At 40.3% G+C, this 13,477-nt stretch overlaps 1 protein-coding gene across 1 annotated transcript in view; it reads right to left on the reverse strand.

Moving 5' to 3' along the window:
- Positions 1–213: 213 nt before the first annotated feature.
- Positions 214–13,477, reverse strand: part of LOC137774033 (T-cell activation inhibitor, mitochondrial-like) — a 30,550-nt gene continuing 17,286 nt past the window's right edge. The window contains 6 exon segments of the mRNA XM_068559171.1: positions 214–349; positions 1,314–1,546; positions 5,965–6,056; positions 6,348–6,445; positions 9,391–9,451; positions 9,454–9,501. Of these exon segments, the coding sequence (XP_068415272.1) occupies positions 214–349; positions 1,314–1,546; positions 5,965–6,056; positions 6,348–6,445; positions 9,391–9,451; positions 9,454–9,501 (668 nt within the window).

A 13,477-nucleotide genomic window follows, 5' to 3' on the forward strand; every position in this document is an offset into this window, starting at 1 on the left:
ACTGAGGTTATTACACTGAGAAAACAGCCACATCCAATCCCTGGAACAACCGGGGGGATAAATAAATATGTTACTCCTAAGTGACATGCAGTTTAATATAATCGATTTCCTAAGTTCAGTACAGTTTTAATTTCCCATACTTATGAGTTCTGACTACCTGAATATTTTTAACGATTAGACGGAATGGTAAGACAGGAAGAGGGCTAAGGGAACTCACTCTTCTCTTCTTTTCATGTTCTCTCTTGCCTGTTGGACTCTGGTGAGAATAAACCACTGGAGGTTTGCTGGGTCGCAGAGGATCGGAATGTTAAAATGCCCAAGTTCGTGCAGACTTGGAGCATATCTGTCACTGTAATAAAGCATACGTAAAAGGAAAAATCAGCGACCTCTCCACCCCCCTTCCACCCCCAAAGAAATGATTTTCTTAGTCTGATTAATGGAAACGGAATCCATCAAGAAAATCCACCTTAAAGGTACAGTAAGTCCCCTACATATGAACGAGTTCCGTTCCGATAGTGCGTTCCTAAGTCCAATGTGTTCGTAAGTCCAACAAGTTAGCCTAGGTACCCAGCTAACACAACTGGCTATATAGCACTGTACTGTAGTAGGTTTATAATACTTTTCACACAAATACTACATAAAAAACAAACACTTGAAATAAAGATACTGTACTACTGTACTCTCTACAGTACTGTACAGTGAAGTACACAAAAGCACAACCACTTGTAGAGGATGCACGCATGTGACAATGTACAGCAGACACATGAACTAACTTATGAGATTGGACATGTGAACGCATGTTTGCATCTTTAAAAGTTTGCAGCCTGAAGGTTCATATGTAGTGGACTTCCTGCATAGCAGAATTGATTTGAAGTTTTGCTGTCCCCAAAGAGACACACTATCAAGGTGACCACACCCTTCCCGGCCCTGTGACCTTCCTCATCTGTAAGATGGGGGTAGTAACCCACTCCATGGTGAGGTTGTGAGAGCTAAAGAGATAATGCATTTAAGTAGCAAGCATGGTGCCTGATATGCACACTGTTGATTTCACATTAGTATAATCCTATAAAGTTTTCCACAGGACTGATTTGCCCTGTAAGTGGCAGTATATTTACACAATGTTCTAGAGACTCAATCTTTCAATCCTCTCATGTTGGCTTTTCTCATGTGTAAAAGAGTGTTGCCAACAGAGATGGTGACACTCCTTTCTTTAATTCCTAAGAATCACACGTGGAAATACAAAACAATTTCATGCATGGACACACACAGCCCATCTGAGTGAATGAATAAAAGTAATTGTTTTAGATACTTGCCTGTTAAGGATCATTTGCAAACCACGCAAACTTCGAGGGTGAAAAGGTATTCGACTTTTCAAGAGTCTATTATAGAACACGTCAAGAAGAGAGTAATATTCTTCAAGTGTCAACACTGGCTGGAATTCTTCAATATAAACAACTTGGATGCCACCTAGAAGATAGCTTATTTGGTCCTCCAAAAGCATCAGCCTCCTCTGCAGGTCAAAATAACTCGGTAATCTTTCAAAAAGCTACAGTATTTTAAAAAAAAAAGGAAGAAATATTTAGTTTTATGGTACTTTAATAGTCGAAGTTTAGGACTCCAAAAAATGGTATTGAGTAATTCTAACAAGAAAATTATTTTCCTAGAAGGGAAGTGCAAGTAAGCCTTAAGAAAAAAGCTATGGAATGCTGGAAATATTAATATCCAAAACAAACCACTGTAAATCTTAGGAACTTTTAGCTAGGAATTGAAGAGATTGCCGAAGAAAAGAAATATGTTCCAAATAAAAATAAGTCCTAACATTTAAATATTCAGGTAAGAATCTCAAATTAGGTTAGAAAGATTAAATGGTACAATAAAGAAGGGTTTTAAAAATAAAGTCTACATATTTCAATTGCAAATCTATTTCCTCAGAATTTCCCTTAATTCAACTAAATTCTATTATGAAGCACCTACCATGTACTTAAACACTAAACTGGGCCCTTGGAGTATAGAGATTATAAGAATTTGTGTCCCTGTCTCCCAGGGGCTTATGGTCAGGGTGCAGGGAAACAAAACAAGAATCAGAATTCAGCGTACTAAGTGCCACATCAGGGTGAAGCGATTGGAGGGTCAAGCAAAGGTTTCCAAGGACGTCTAACATAACCAATATGAAAAGATAAAGAGGATTTTGAGAAGGTTAGATGCATCACTAATTATTAGAGAAATGCAAATCAAAACTACAATGAGGTACCACCTCACACTGGCCAGAATGACCATCATCAAAAAGTATACAAATAATAAACTCTGCAGGGACTTCTCACCTGGTGCAATGGTTAAGAATCCACCTGCCAATGCAGGAGACATGCAGGAGACAAGATCCCACATGCCGTGGAGCAAATAAGCCCATGTGCCACAATTACTGAGCCCACGCACCATAACTACTGAAGCCTGTATGCCCTAGAGCCCGCGCTCCACAACAAGAGAAGCCACTGCTCTGAGAAGCCCACACACCTCAACAAAGAGTAACCACCACTCACCACAACTAGAGAGAAAGCCTGTGCACAGCAACAAAGACCCAATGCAGCCAAAAATAAATTTTTAAAAAAAAGCTGGAGAGGGTGTGGAGAAAAGGGAACCCTCCTATACTGTTGGTGGGAATGGAAATTGGTACAGTCACTATGAAAACAATATGGAAGTTCCTTAAAAAACTAAAAATTGTGGGAATTCACTGGTGGTCCAGTGGTTAAGATTCTGTGCTTTCACTGCTGAGGGCACAGGTTTAATCCCTGGTCAGGGAACTAAGATCTCTGCAAGCTGCTTGGCCAAAAAAAAAAAAAAAAAAGGAAAACTAAAAAGAGTTGCCATATGATCCAGCAATCCCACTCCTGGGCATATATCCAGACAAAAGTATAATACAAAAATATACATGCACCCCAGTGTTCAGAGCAGCACTACTTACAAGAGCCAAGACATGGAAACAACCTAAATGTACACTGACAGATGAATGGATAGAGAAGATGTGGCATACATATACACACACACACACACACACACACACACACGGGAATACTACTCAGCCATAAAAAAGAAGGAAATAATGCCATTTACATGGATGAACTTACAGATTATTATACTGACTTATCAAGTAAGTCAGAAAGAGAAAAACAAATATCATATAATATTATGTACATGTGGAATCTAAAATATGACACAAATGAACTTATCTACAAAGCAGAAACAGACTCACAGACATAGAAAACAACTAGAGAAAGCCCGTGCACAGCAACGAAGACCCAATGCAGCCAAAAATAAATAAATTAAAAAAAAAAAAAGAAAGAATCCGCCTGCCAACGCAGGGGGCTCAGGTTTGAGCCCTGGTCCAGGAAGACCCCACATGCCGCGGAGCAACTAAGCCCGTGCGCCACAACTACTGAGCCTGCGCTATAGAGCCCGCGAGCCACAACTACTGAGCCCGTGTGCCACAACTACTGAAGCCCGTGCGCCTAGAGCCCGTGCTCCGCAACAAGAGAAGCCACTGCAATGAGAAGCCCGCACACCACAACGAAGAGTAGCCCCCGCTCGCCACAACTAGAGAAAGCCCGCTCCCAGCAACAAAGACCCAACGCAGCCAAAAATAAATAAATTTATTTTTTAAAAAAAGAATATGTATGGGATATATAACTGAATTACTTTGCTGTATACCAGAAACTAACACAACATTGTAAATCAAGTATTTCAATAAAAAAAAAAAAGGAATAGAGAAGGTTAGCTGCATGTGGGAAAGTTTCAAGGGAAGAAAAAAGCATGTGCAAACTTGGAAGCACCAATAGGGACAAAGCAGGTTCAAAAACAAGGAGTTTGGTGTGGCTGGAGGGTGGCACACGTGGCCTACGTGGAAGGAGGCAAGGCTGAAGAGGCAGGTGGCGCTGGGTCAGGGAAGGACCTGTGTCCTACATTACGGACTCAGATTTTATACAGAAAATTGCAGTTATATTAGAGGAGTTGAAAGGCATCAAAAACTCCGCTATAATAAAAGCAACAGCAGTATAAAAATTCTACAAAATATTTATAATACACTTCTTTTTTTAATTTATTTATTTTATTTTTGGCTGCGTTGGGTCTTTGTTGCTGTGCGCGGGCTTTCTCTAGTTGCGGTGAGCAGGGGCTACTGTTCGTTACGGTGCATGGGCTTCTCATTGAGGTGGCTTCTCTTGTTGCGGAGCATGGGCTCTAGGCGCACAGGCTTCAGTAGTTGTGGCACTCAGGCTCAGTAGTTGTGGCTCGCAGGCTCAGTAGTTGTGGCACATGGGCTTAGTTGCTCCATGGCATGTGGGATCTTCCTGGACCAGGGCTCGAACTTGTGTCCCCTGCATTGGCAGACAGATTCTTAACCACTGGGCCACCAGGGAAGTCCATCACTGCAGTTTTAATTTGCATTTCCCTATGGTTTTTCATGTGCTTATTTGTCATCTATATGTCTTCTTCTGTGACATATCTGTTCATGTATTTTGCCCATTTTCTAATCCATTGTTTATTTTTTTACTGTTGAGCTTTAAGAGTTCTTTATATATTTAGATACAAAGACTTTGTCAGGCAGGTGGTTTGCAAATATTTTCTACCAGATATTTGATTTGAACAGATATTTCACCAAAGAAGATATATGGATGGCAAAGAAGCACATGAAAAGATGCTCACCACCATTTATCATTAGAGAAATGCAAATTAAACCCACAATGAGATAGAACCACACACATTTTAGAACAGCTAAAATTAAAAAGATGACCATAGCGAGTGTTAGCAGTTTCTCAAAAAATTAAAATACCCTAACATATCCGGCCATTCCACTTTTAGGTATTTACCCAAGAGAAAAGGAAATATATATTCATATAGATATTTGTAGAAAAATATTCATAGCAGCTTTATTTCTAATGGCCAAAAGCTGACATAACCCAATGTCCATTAACAAGTGAATGGATAAAAAAACTGTGGTATATCCATATGATGGAATACTAAGTGGAAATAAAAAGGAATAAATGCTTGATACTTGCAATAGGATGGATGAATCTCAAAATAATTATGCTGAGTGAAAGAAATCAAACACCACGAAAGTACAAACTCTGTGCTTCCACTTACATAAAACTCTAGAAATATAACCTATAGTGACAGAAAGCAGACCAGTGGTTGCTTGGGTAGGGGTGGTGGGATGGAAGAGAGGGTTTACAAGGGACATGAGCATTCTTTTGTGGGTGACAGATGTGTTCACTATCCTGATTATGGTAATGGTTTCACGGGTATTTACATGTCACGTCTCATCAAATTATACCCACTAAATATGTACATTTATTGTATGTCAATTATACCACAAAATCTGTTAAAAACAAAACAAACAAAACAACAGAATGCAGGCCTTTAGACTGTGCTTTAGAAAAGACTATAAAATTTCCAAATAGAAATGGACTTAAAAATCAGTCTTCTAGGGACTTCCCTGGTGGTCTGGTGGTAAAGAATCCGCCATACAATGCAGGGGACGCAGGTTCGATGGAACTAAGATCCCACGTGTGCAGGGCAACTAAGCCCACACGCCACAACTACTGAGCCCATGTGCCCTGGAGCCTGTGGGCTACAACTAGAGAGAAAAAACCCACACGCCACAATAAGAGAGAAGCCCTCGCGCTGCAACAAAGAGCCTGTGCTCAACAACAAAAGATCCCACATGCCTCAAAGAAGATCCAGCATGCCGCAAATAAGATCCGATACAGCCAAAAATAAATAAATAAAAAGTAAATCTTAAAAAAAAAATCAGTCCTCTAAGAATTTAAACTACAAATTATTGAGTATCTGACTTGCAAACAGCTGAAACTATGATTCAAAATGTTTTAGTTCATTGCTATACTAGCATAGTTTGAAACAAAAGCATGTTGATGACAAATTAGATTTTTTTTTTGCTTTTAAGCTTTTTCTTACTTTTGCCCAGTGATGATGGACATCCATTGTTCCCAGCATCACATGGCCCACTGCACTCATCCCGGACCGGTCTGTAAATATTATTGTACGTCCTGATGGTAAAACACAAACCTTTGGTCACTGTCCAGAGAGGCTTCATTCTTTCAGCACTGTGCAAATAATTCTGTAAATTTCATGTATCAACTCAGGATTAAATTCGGTAGAAACTTAAAGCCTAATTTTTTGTCACTGTTTAATTCAAAGGAACAGATTTAAAAATTCAGCTGATATAAAGTCACATCTATCAATACAAAGACTTTCAACACTTAGCTTTCCTCTAGAATTTACAGATGTGTATAGCCGTTAAGGGATGTGGATTTTGGAAGTGAATGGAAATTGTTTACCTTTTGTATTTTTAAGGCTTTCCAAGTTCTGCTGGGCTAAGCGGCCTAAACTGTGCAGCTGGCTGCAGCGGTGGGCGATGCCCCAGCTCCTCTGCCACCTGGTCCAACAGAGCACACGGCCCATTAACACCCCTGTCCCCCCAGAGGGAGGCACACACGCGCCCCCACTGCTTGACTCCCGGGAAAGCCGAGGAGCTGCTTTCTCAAGGAGACACACAACATGTTCCCAAACTAACTCATGTTTCAAGAAGCAGCCAAATGGGAAATGAATCGTTTACCAGAGGGTAAAAACCTTAGCACTATATTCAGCTATCCAAAGACTTACAACAAGCAAATACACTGTGTTGTTTCTCTTAAAATAAGAGGATGAAATGGGGAAAACTTTGACAAAGATCTTTTCCTTCTTTACATTGTTCAATGACGATGATGTTGTCTTAGATTTAAGTTCCAACTAGGAATTCCAGTTTGGTTTATCAGAATTTTTTTAATCATATTCTAGAGAAAATGATTTTTACGACATCGTGTAATCTCCTCATTTTATAGATGAACGTTATTACATCTCAGTGACAAAATGGAACTTGATATTCGCATGATGTCAGAGAGGCGCTTCTGTGTATGTGTAAAGAGTACTGGTATTAAGTGGTGTCAGAAAACCAACCTTCGAATGCTAATTCTGTGATTGACTAGCTCTGTGACCTTCAACAAACTGCCTCTGGTCTTCCTAAGGTTCCTCTTCCTGCTTGCCCAGTGGGGACACTTCTTACAGCACAGGTGGCGTAAATCACAGGGGATGAACACGTGAAGTAGTAAGGCGCTCAACAGGCTTTAGAAAACTTAGGTTCCTTCTTCATCCTAACACCAATTCTGATGAATGTCATTTCTGATAAAGTGAAATCGGCTTTCAAAATTATTCCTTTAACACACAATGTCATCAGTCACAATGCTTCCTTTCGTTGGAGACTTGGTTAATTTCCCAGTAAGCCGAGATACTCACGTCCACGGTCCTCAAGTATTCTGGTCTCGGGACCCCTTTGCACTCCTAAAAACTGAGAACCTCGAAGAGCTTTTGTTTATATGGGTTATAGCTATTGATATTTACCATAGTAAGAATTAAAGCTGAGAAATTTCTCCACTATATTGTAAAATAATGTTTTATTACTCTTTTTTAAATTTATTTTTGGCTGAGTTCGGTCTTCATTGCTGCGCACGGGCTTTCTCTAGTTGCGGCGATCGGGGGCTACTCTTCGTTGTGGTGTGTGGGTTTCTTCATTGTGGTGGCTTCTCTTGTTGGGGAGCACGGGCTCTAGAGCGCAGGCTCAGTAGTTGCGGCGCACGGGCTTAGTTGCTCCACGGCATGTGGGATCTTCCCGGACCAGGGCTTGAATCCGTGTCCCCTGCATTGGCAGGTGGATTCTTAACCACTGCGCCACCAGGGAAGTCGCTGTTTTATTACTCTTTATGTTTAAGAAACCCTTTCATTTTTCTGATCCCAGTCTGCTTTCTCAGTCTTTAAAAATTTATTTAGAAAAAGTTATTTTCATGCATAGCAATTTGTTTTTTATAAACCTTTAAAAAGGATCTTATTATTTTGTTTTTAGTTAGTAAAGTCTATGTTACTAGATTATGGAATTGGAAGGGCCCCCTCTAATCAAAGCTTGGATGTGATGAAAAGACAGCAGCTATCAGCACAAACCCAAACATCCCACACAGTCCAAGTGTAAACACTTTCCTTTGAAATTTCAATTATCTTAGACTACTATGATTTGAATACACAAGAACAGAACATATAAGTACTATCTGTATTCTGCAAGCCCAGGAAAAAGGTGCTGTTATGGTACCCAAATGGTCATTTGGTTCAATCTAAGTAAAAAGTCCTGATAATGATGGCTGAAAACAACAAAACAGGCTACAGCAAAGAGTAATAGAAGTTTAAGCTCCAGACCAGATGACAATATCTCAGGGTTCTTGTAATGCAGAGTCCCATGACTGAATCACACCACCCCCTCCTTAGGGTTGTAACAGCTGTTAAATCTATTTTTATAATAAACTTCAGCATGTATCTTTATATAACTATGATTCCTAAGTTTATAAAAACTTATTTAAAAAGTCATGTTATACGGTGACTATAGTTAATAATACTGTATTACATTTTTGAAACTTGCTGAAAGAGTAGATCTTAAAAGTTCTCATCACAAGAAAATAATTTGTAACCATATATGGCGATAGATGTTAACTAGACTTTTTTTTTTAAATTAATTTATTTATTTTTGGCTGTGTTGGGTCTTCGTTTCTGTGCGAGGGCTTTCTCTAGTTGCGGCAAGCGGGGACCACTCTTCATCGCGGTGCGCGGGCCTCTCACTATCGCGGCCTCTCCTGTTGCGGAGCACAGGCTCCAGACGCGCAGGCTCAGTAGTTGTGGCTCACATGCCTAGCTGCTCCGCGGCATGTGGGATCTTCCCAGACCAGGGCTCGAACCCGTGTCCCCTGCATTAGCAGGCAGACTCTCAACCACTGCGCTACCAGGGAAGCCCGTTAACTAGACTTATTGTGATCACTTTGCAATGTATGCAAATAATGAATTATTATGTAAAACACTTGGAACTAATATAATGTTATATGTCAATTATACCTCAATTAGAAAAAAAGTCATGCTATATAACATAGACCCAAAGAATATAACATTTATTTTTTCTCTCCCTTTATCTTTTTAAACTTGAATACCAATCGTATGAGGGGGAAATAATTATTTTTTATACATTATGGGTATATGGAAAAGGATATTCTTATTACAAATTCATTGTGTAAAAAAAACTATTATACTAAAAATGTCAGTATCTAAACTTTACTTCACTATTTTAAACAAGAAATTCATATTAGTTTTCCTACATAAACATTTGATTACTTTCATAAAAAGATAACGAAAGAATATTTAGTTAACAGAATAATTAAAGATGCAAATATTTAACTGTTAGAAACAAACCTTTACCAATAGGTAAAGCATATTTATTTTAATCTCTAAATTAGGTTTTCTCTTCTTCATTACCTGATATCTGAGAGCTGCAATTGATGGGACAGTTCATCTTTTAAACAATCTAGTTCTTTCTAAGTGGCAAACTGTTCTTCAGCTTTTTAACAGCACTTTTCCCATTGTTATCTAGAAAGAAAAAAACAGAGATACACACTTTGCAATACTAACTATAATGCAAACATTTCTACTATTTTTTTGGGTGGGGGTTATTTATTTATTTATTTATGGCTGTGTTGGGTCTTCGTTTCTGTGTGAGGGCTTTCTCTAGTTGTGGCAAGTGGGGGCCACTCTTCATTGCGGTGCGCGGGCCTCTCGCTGTCGTGGCCTCTCTTGTTGCGGAGCACAGGCTCCAGACGTGCAGGCTCAGCAAATTGTGGCTCACGGGCCTAGTTGCTCCGCGGCATGTGGGATATTCCCAGACCAGGGCTCGAACCCGTGTCCCCTGCATTGGCAGGCAGATTCTCAACCACTGCGCCACCAGGGAAGCCCAAACATTTCTACTGTTGAACAACGTGTTCATTGACTTAAAGCAGCCCCAGTGTTAAACCGAGTTTGCCATCAAACGTTTACCAAATTATAAGTACTGCTGCCAACTCTATTCATTTAGAGTAAATACTTCTAAAATAGGTTTCTTGGAGAACTGCCAGCATCTGTTAAATCATATTCTACTTATGACAACTTCCTTTGTCTATCAAAAAAATTCAATTTAAATTACACCCAGCCTGTTGCTAGATTTCCAGAGATGGGATGATTTTTAAAGAATTAAAGATACTTCAAACCTCACTTACGTTTACTGCACTTTTAGGCAGGCTGTACTGGACCGCCACTTGCATCGGTCATCTACAGGCGACCCTTTTCCTACTGGGGCACATGAGCAGATGATGTCCTAGTGCAGCCAGACAGGGAAAAAGTCAATTCAGAAGACGCACCTAATGGTGCTGGTGACATTCAACAGGCAGTGTTTCCTGATGCAGGGACGTGCGGAGGTAACTCTGTGGATTCTAGCTGGGTAGACCCCGTCTCTTGCTTTGTTTTCGTCTTGGTTGTCAGCACCCTGAGCTCGCCCCGCTCAGCCCCTCAGCTCTCTGTCCAAGTGCTCCCACTGGTCAGGCCTTACCAGTCTCGGTGTCTCCGTCCACACGCTCCTGTCGGGTGGGTCTGTTTGCCCCTCGGTTCCTTTCCACCCGACCAAATGCCCAGCTCTAGTCTCACCTCTCTCCACCTTTATTTTTCTCCCCCGTCAACTACATCACAGGCTCAGCAGAAAGATGTTCTTTTAATTCTGCATTTCTTAGAACGTTTACCTCAGTGAAGTCTTAAAAGAGAAAATAAACATCAAACTCAGCGTAAGGATTAGAAGGGGAGAGCTTTCAGACAAGAGCTGAGGGCAGCCCAGGTGGCCTGGTACCGAGCAGCACGGCCCCTTGGGAGGTTATCACTTCCTCGGTGTTGTAATGGTCAGGGCACAAGGGATGCTGGCTGTCGCTCAGAGTCTCTAGTCCCCCAGAGGAGGCTGGAAAAACAAGAGGCCTGGGTGGTGCCTAGGAGGCTGAATGGCTGCTGCAGAAGTAGGCAGGGCAGAGTGGCAAGGTGACTCGGGGATCAGAGGAACATTTTGGGTCCAAGATGGTAGTGGTGGAGTGGGCCCTGGGTACAGCCGTGCAAGAGAAAGCTCCAGGGGGTTAGGGGGAAAATGGTCTAAAGCACCCCATCCCCAGGCCACCTGACACCCCCTGTGGGACACCTGTCAGTGATTGATGGTCAGGTGTTAGGATAACTCTGCAGAAGGGCTCATATGTCCATCTCAAAAGTGCTTGCCAAATAAACCTTTTTAAGGTTCCGTAATTATTAAGTCACTTTAAAGGTTTGAGATGTTGTGATCTACAACCTTTAAAAAATCATCAAGTTCAGGGAATTCCCTGGTGGTCCATCGGTTAGGACTCCCGCTTCCACTGCAGGGGACACTGGGTTCTATCCCTGGTCGGGGAACTACCATCCTGCACGCTGCACAGTGCGGCCACAAAAATAATAATAGTAATCAAGGTGAAACTCTCAGAACCAATCAAATCACTATGCATGCATCAAATATTTATCCTGAAAGCCTAACAGTGTGTTGTGTTGGGAATATAAGGACGATGCATCTAGTAAGGAATAGAGAGAGAAGCAATTGGAAGAGAATATATGAGCTTCTAGGAGAACAGAGGAAGAATTAAGTAATTCTGCCTGGAAGGTTCTATAGAGCAGGTGATATGTGACCTGAACCTGAGAGATGGATCAGAGTTTTCCAGGCAGATTAGTGAAAGGGAAGGGCATGTCAACCACGCCAGTGCACAGGGAAGTATAAGATGAACCAACGTGCCCAGATCACACGATGCCTAGAGGGAGGGGGGGTGTGAGATGAGACTGGAGAGGCACGTATATGTGTGTGTGTGAGATTATAAAAGGTCTTGCACATTGGGGTAAGGAATTAGGACCTTTTCCTCTAACTAAAGATGTTCCTTTTTTTTTTTTTTTGGCCATATGGAGGGGCTTGCAGAGATCTTAGTTCTGGAACAAGGATTGAACCTGTGCCCCCTGCAGTGGAAGCTCAGAGCCTTAACCACTGGACGGCCAGGGAATTCCCTATATTCCACATTTTTTGATTCACTAAATGTGTACAGTCATTAATAATTCTTCCTACTCCCCCTTTAAAAATACTGGTAAAGATTTTATTTCTGCTTTCTGTGTGAGAAATAAGAAAATAATATCTTATTTTATATCACGAGTATTAGCTATTACAATTTTTCAACCTTTTCCTCATTTATTAAGTCATACGTGTTAATCAATTTACTTTAAATTATGTAATAGAAAGGATGATTTTTTTGACAAATGAATTATCAAATGGCATACCAGGTTGGGTTTGGGGACCAAACGTCTTAAACTGTAGACTGAAATATAATCTTATGATTATATATTCATGACCTGATTGTTGGAATTCTTATATATAGTGTATAAACTTTAACTGATCTAGTTTAACAATTTTTGTGTTTTGTGTCTAAACACTGAGATAAAAATGAAGGTTCTGCACGTGGCATTTTCTTTCTTTCTACCTATCTATCTATCTATCTATCTATCTATGTAGATATTAGATCTATCTATAGATATAAAGACAAAGATACATGTTTCGTAGCTCTGGCCACTGAGAAGTTCAGTAGCAATTGAGACATGCACCACCCAGATCTTGGTTTCTAAAAATCATTCCCTTCTAAAAAGAACCAGAGCTTCTTGGCAAAAGGGTTCAATCAAACACTGGGCCAGGGAAAGTCCAGATGAGCCTGGAACACCTTGGTGAACCAGGAAGTAAGAGAGTTCTCAAAGAATGATGGGGACATAGGAGCCGGCTTGAAGGGATGATAAGGTTAGAAAATTGCCATTTGGCAACCATCATCATAATATGTGATTCAGGCAAAAATCATCAATGAGCACTAGAGCTAAGGGGTAAAAATTCAGTGTTAAAAGGATATTTACATAGCCCTAAGTATCTCCTCAAAAGAAACTAACTGAAGGGAAAAATAGTTCCTTTACTGGGGAAAAAACTGGGAGACGCCACCTTAATCAAATGATCCAAGTTAATATCACTAGTAATGGGATAATCAACATCATATGCCTCCTATATAACACTGAAAACAACACACTTCACTTTCGGGGTATTCCTGCCAAATATGAATAACCTGACTCTAATTATGAGAAGTACCAGATAAACTCAAAACACTCAAATTGAGGGACATTCTACAAAATAACAGCAAGGTAACGGAAGACAAGAAAACACTGAGGAACCATTCCCGATTAAAGGAGTTTACAGAGACTAAAGTTATGACTTATAATTTGAAAAACAATGACTTAGCCTATAAATAAGGAGAAGAGTGAATAAGTGTATGATATGAGTTAAAGCATGATTATAACATTTCCAAATATCCTACAGAAATAATTCCAATATTGTAGTTGTCCAATGTGGCATATTGTGGACACTAAGAGGATTCAGAGCTTAGACAATGAAAGTGAAATAAAACTTTGCGTGCAAACTTCAAATAGAAAAAATGGAATTTTGACATTTACTAATATC

The sequence above is a fragment of the Eschrichtius robustus genome, chromosome 12 (assembly GCF_028021215.1).
Source record: "Eschrichtius robustus isolate mEscRob2 chromosome 12, mEscRob2.pri, whole genome shotgun sequence".
In the NCBI taxonomy this organism is placed as follows: domain Eukaryota; kingdom Metazoa; phylum Chordata; class Mammalia; order Artiodactyla; family Eschrichtiidae; genus Eschrichtius; species Eschrichtius robustus.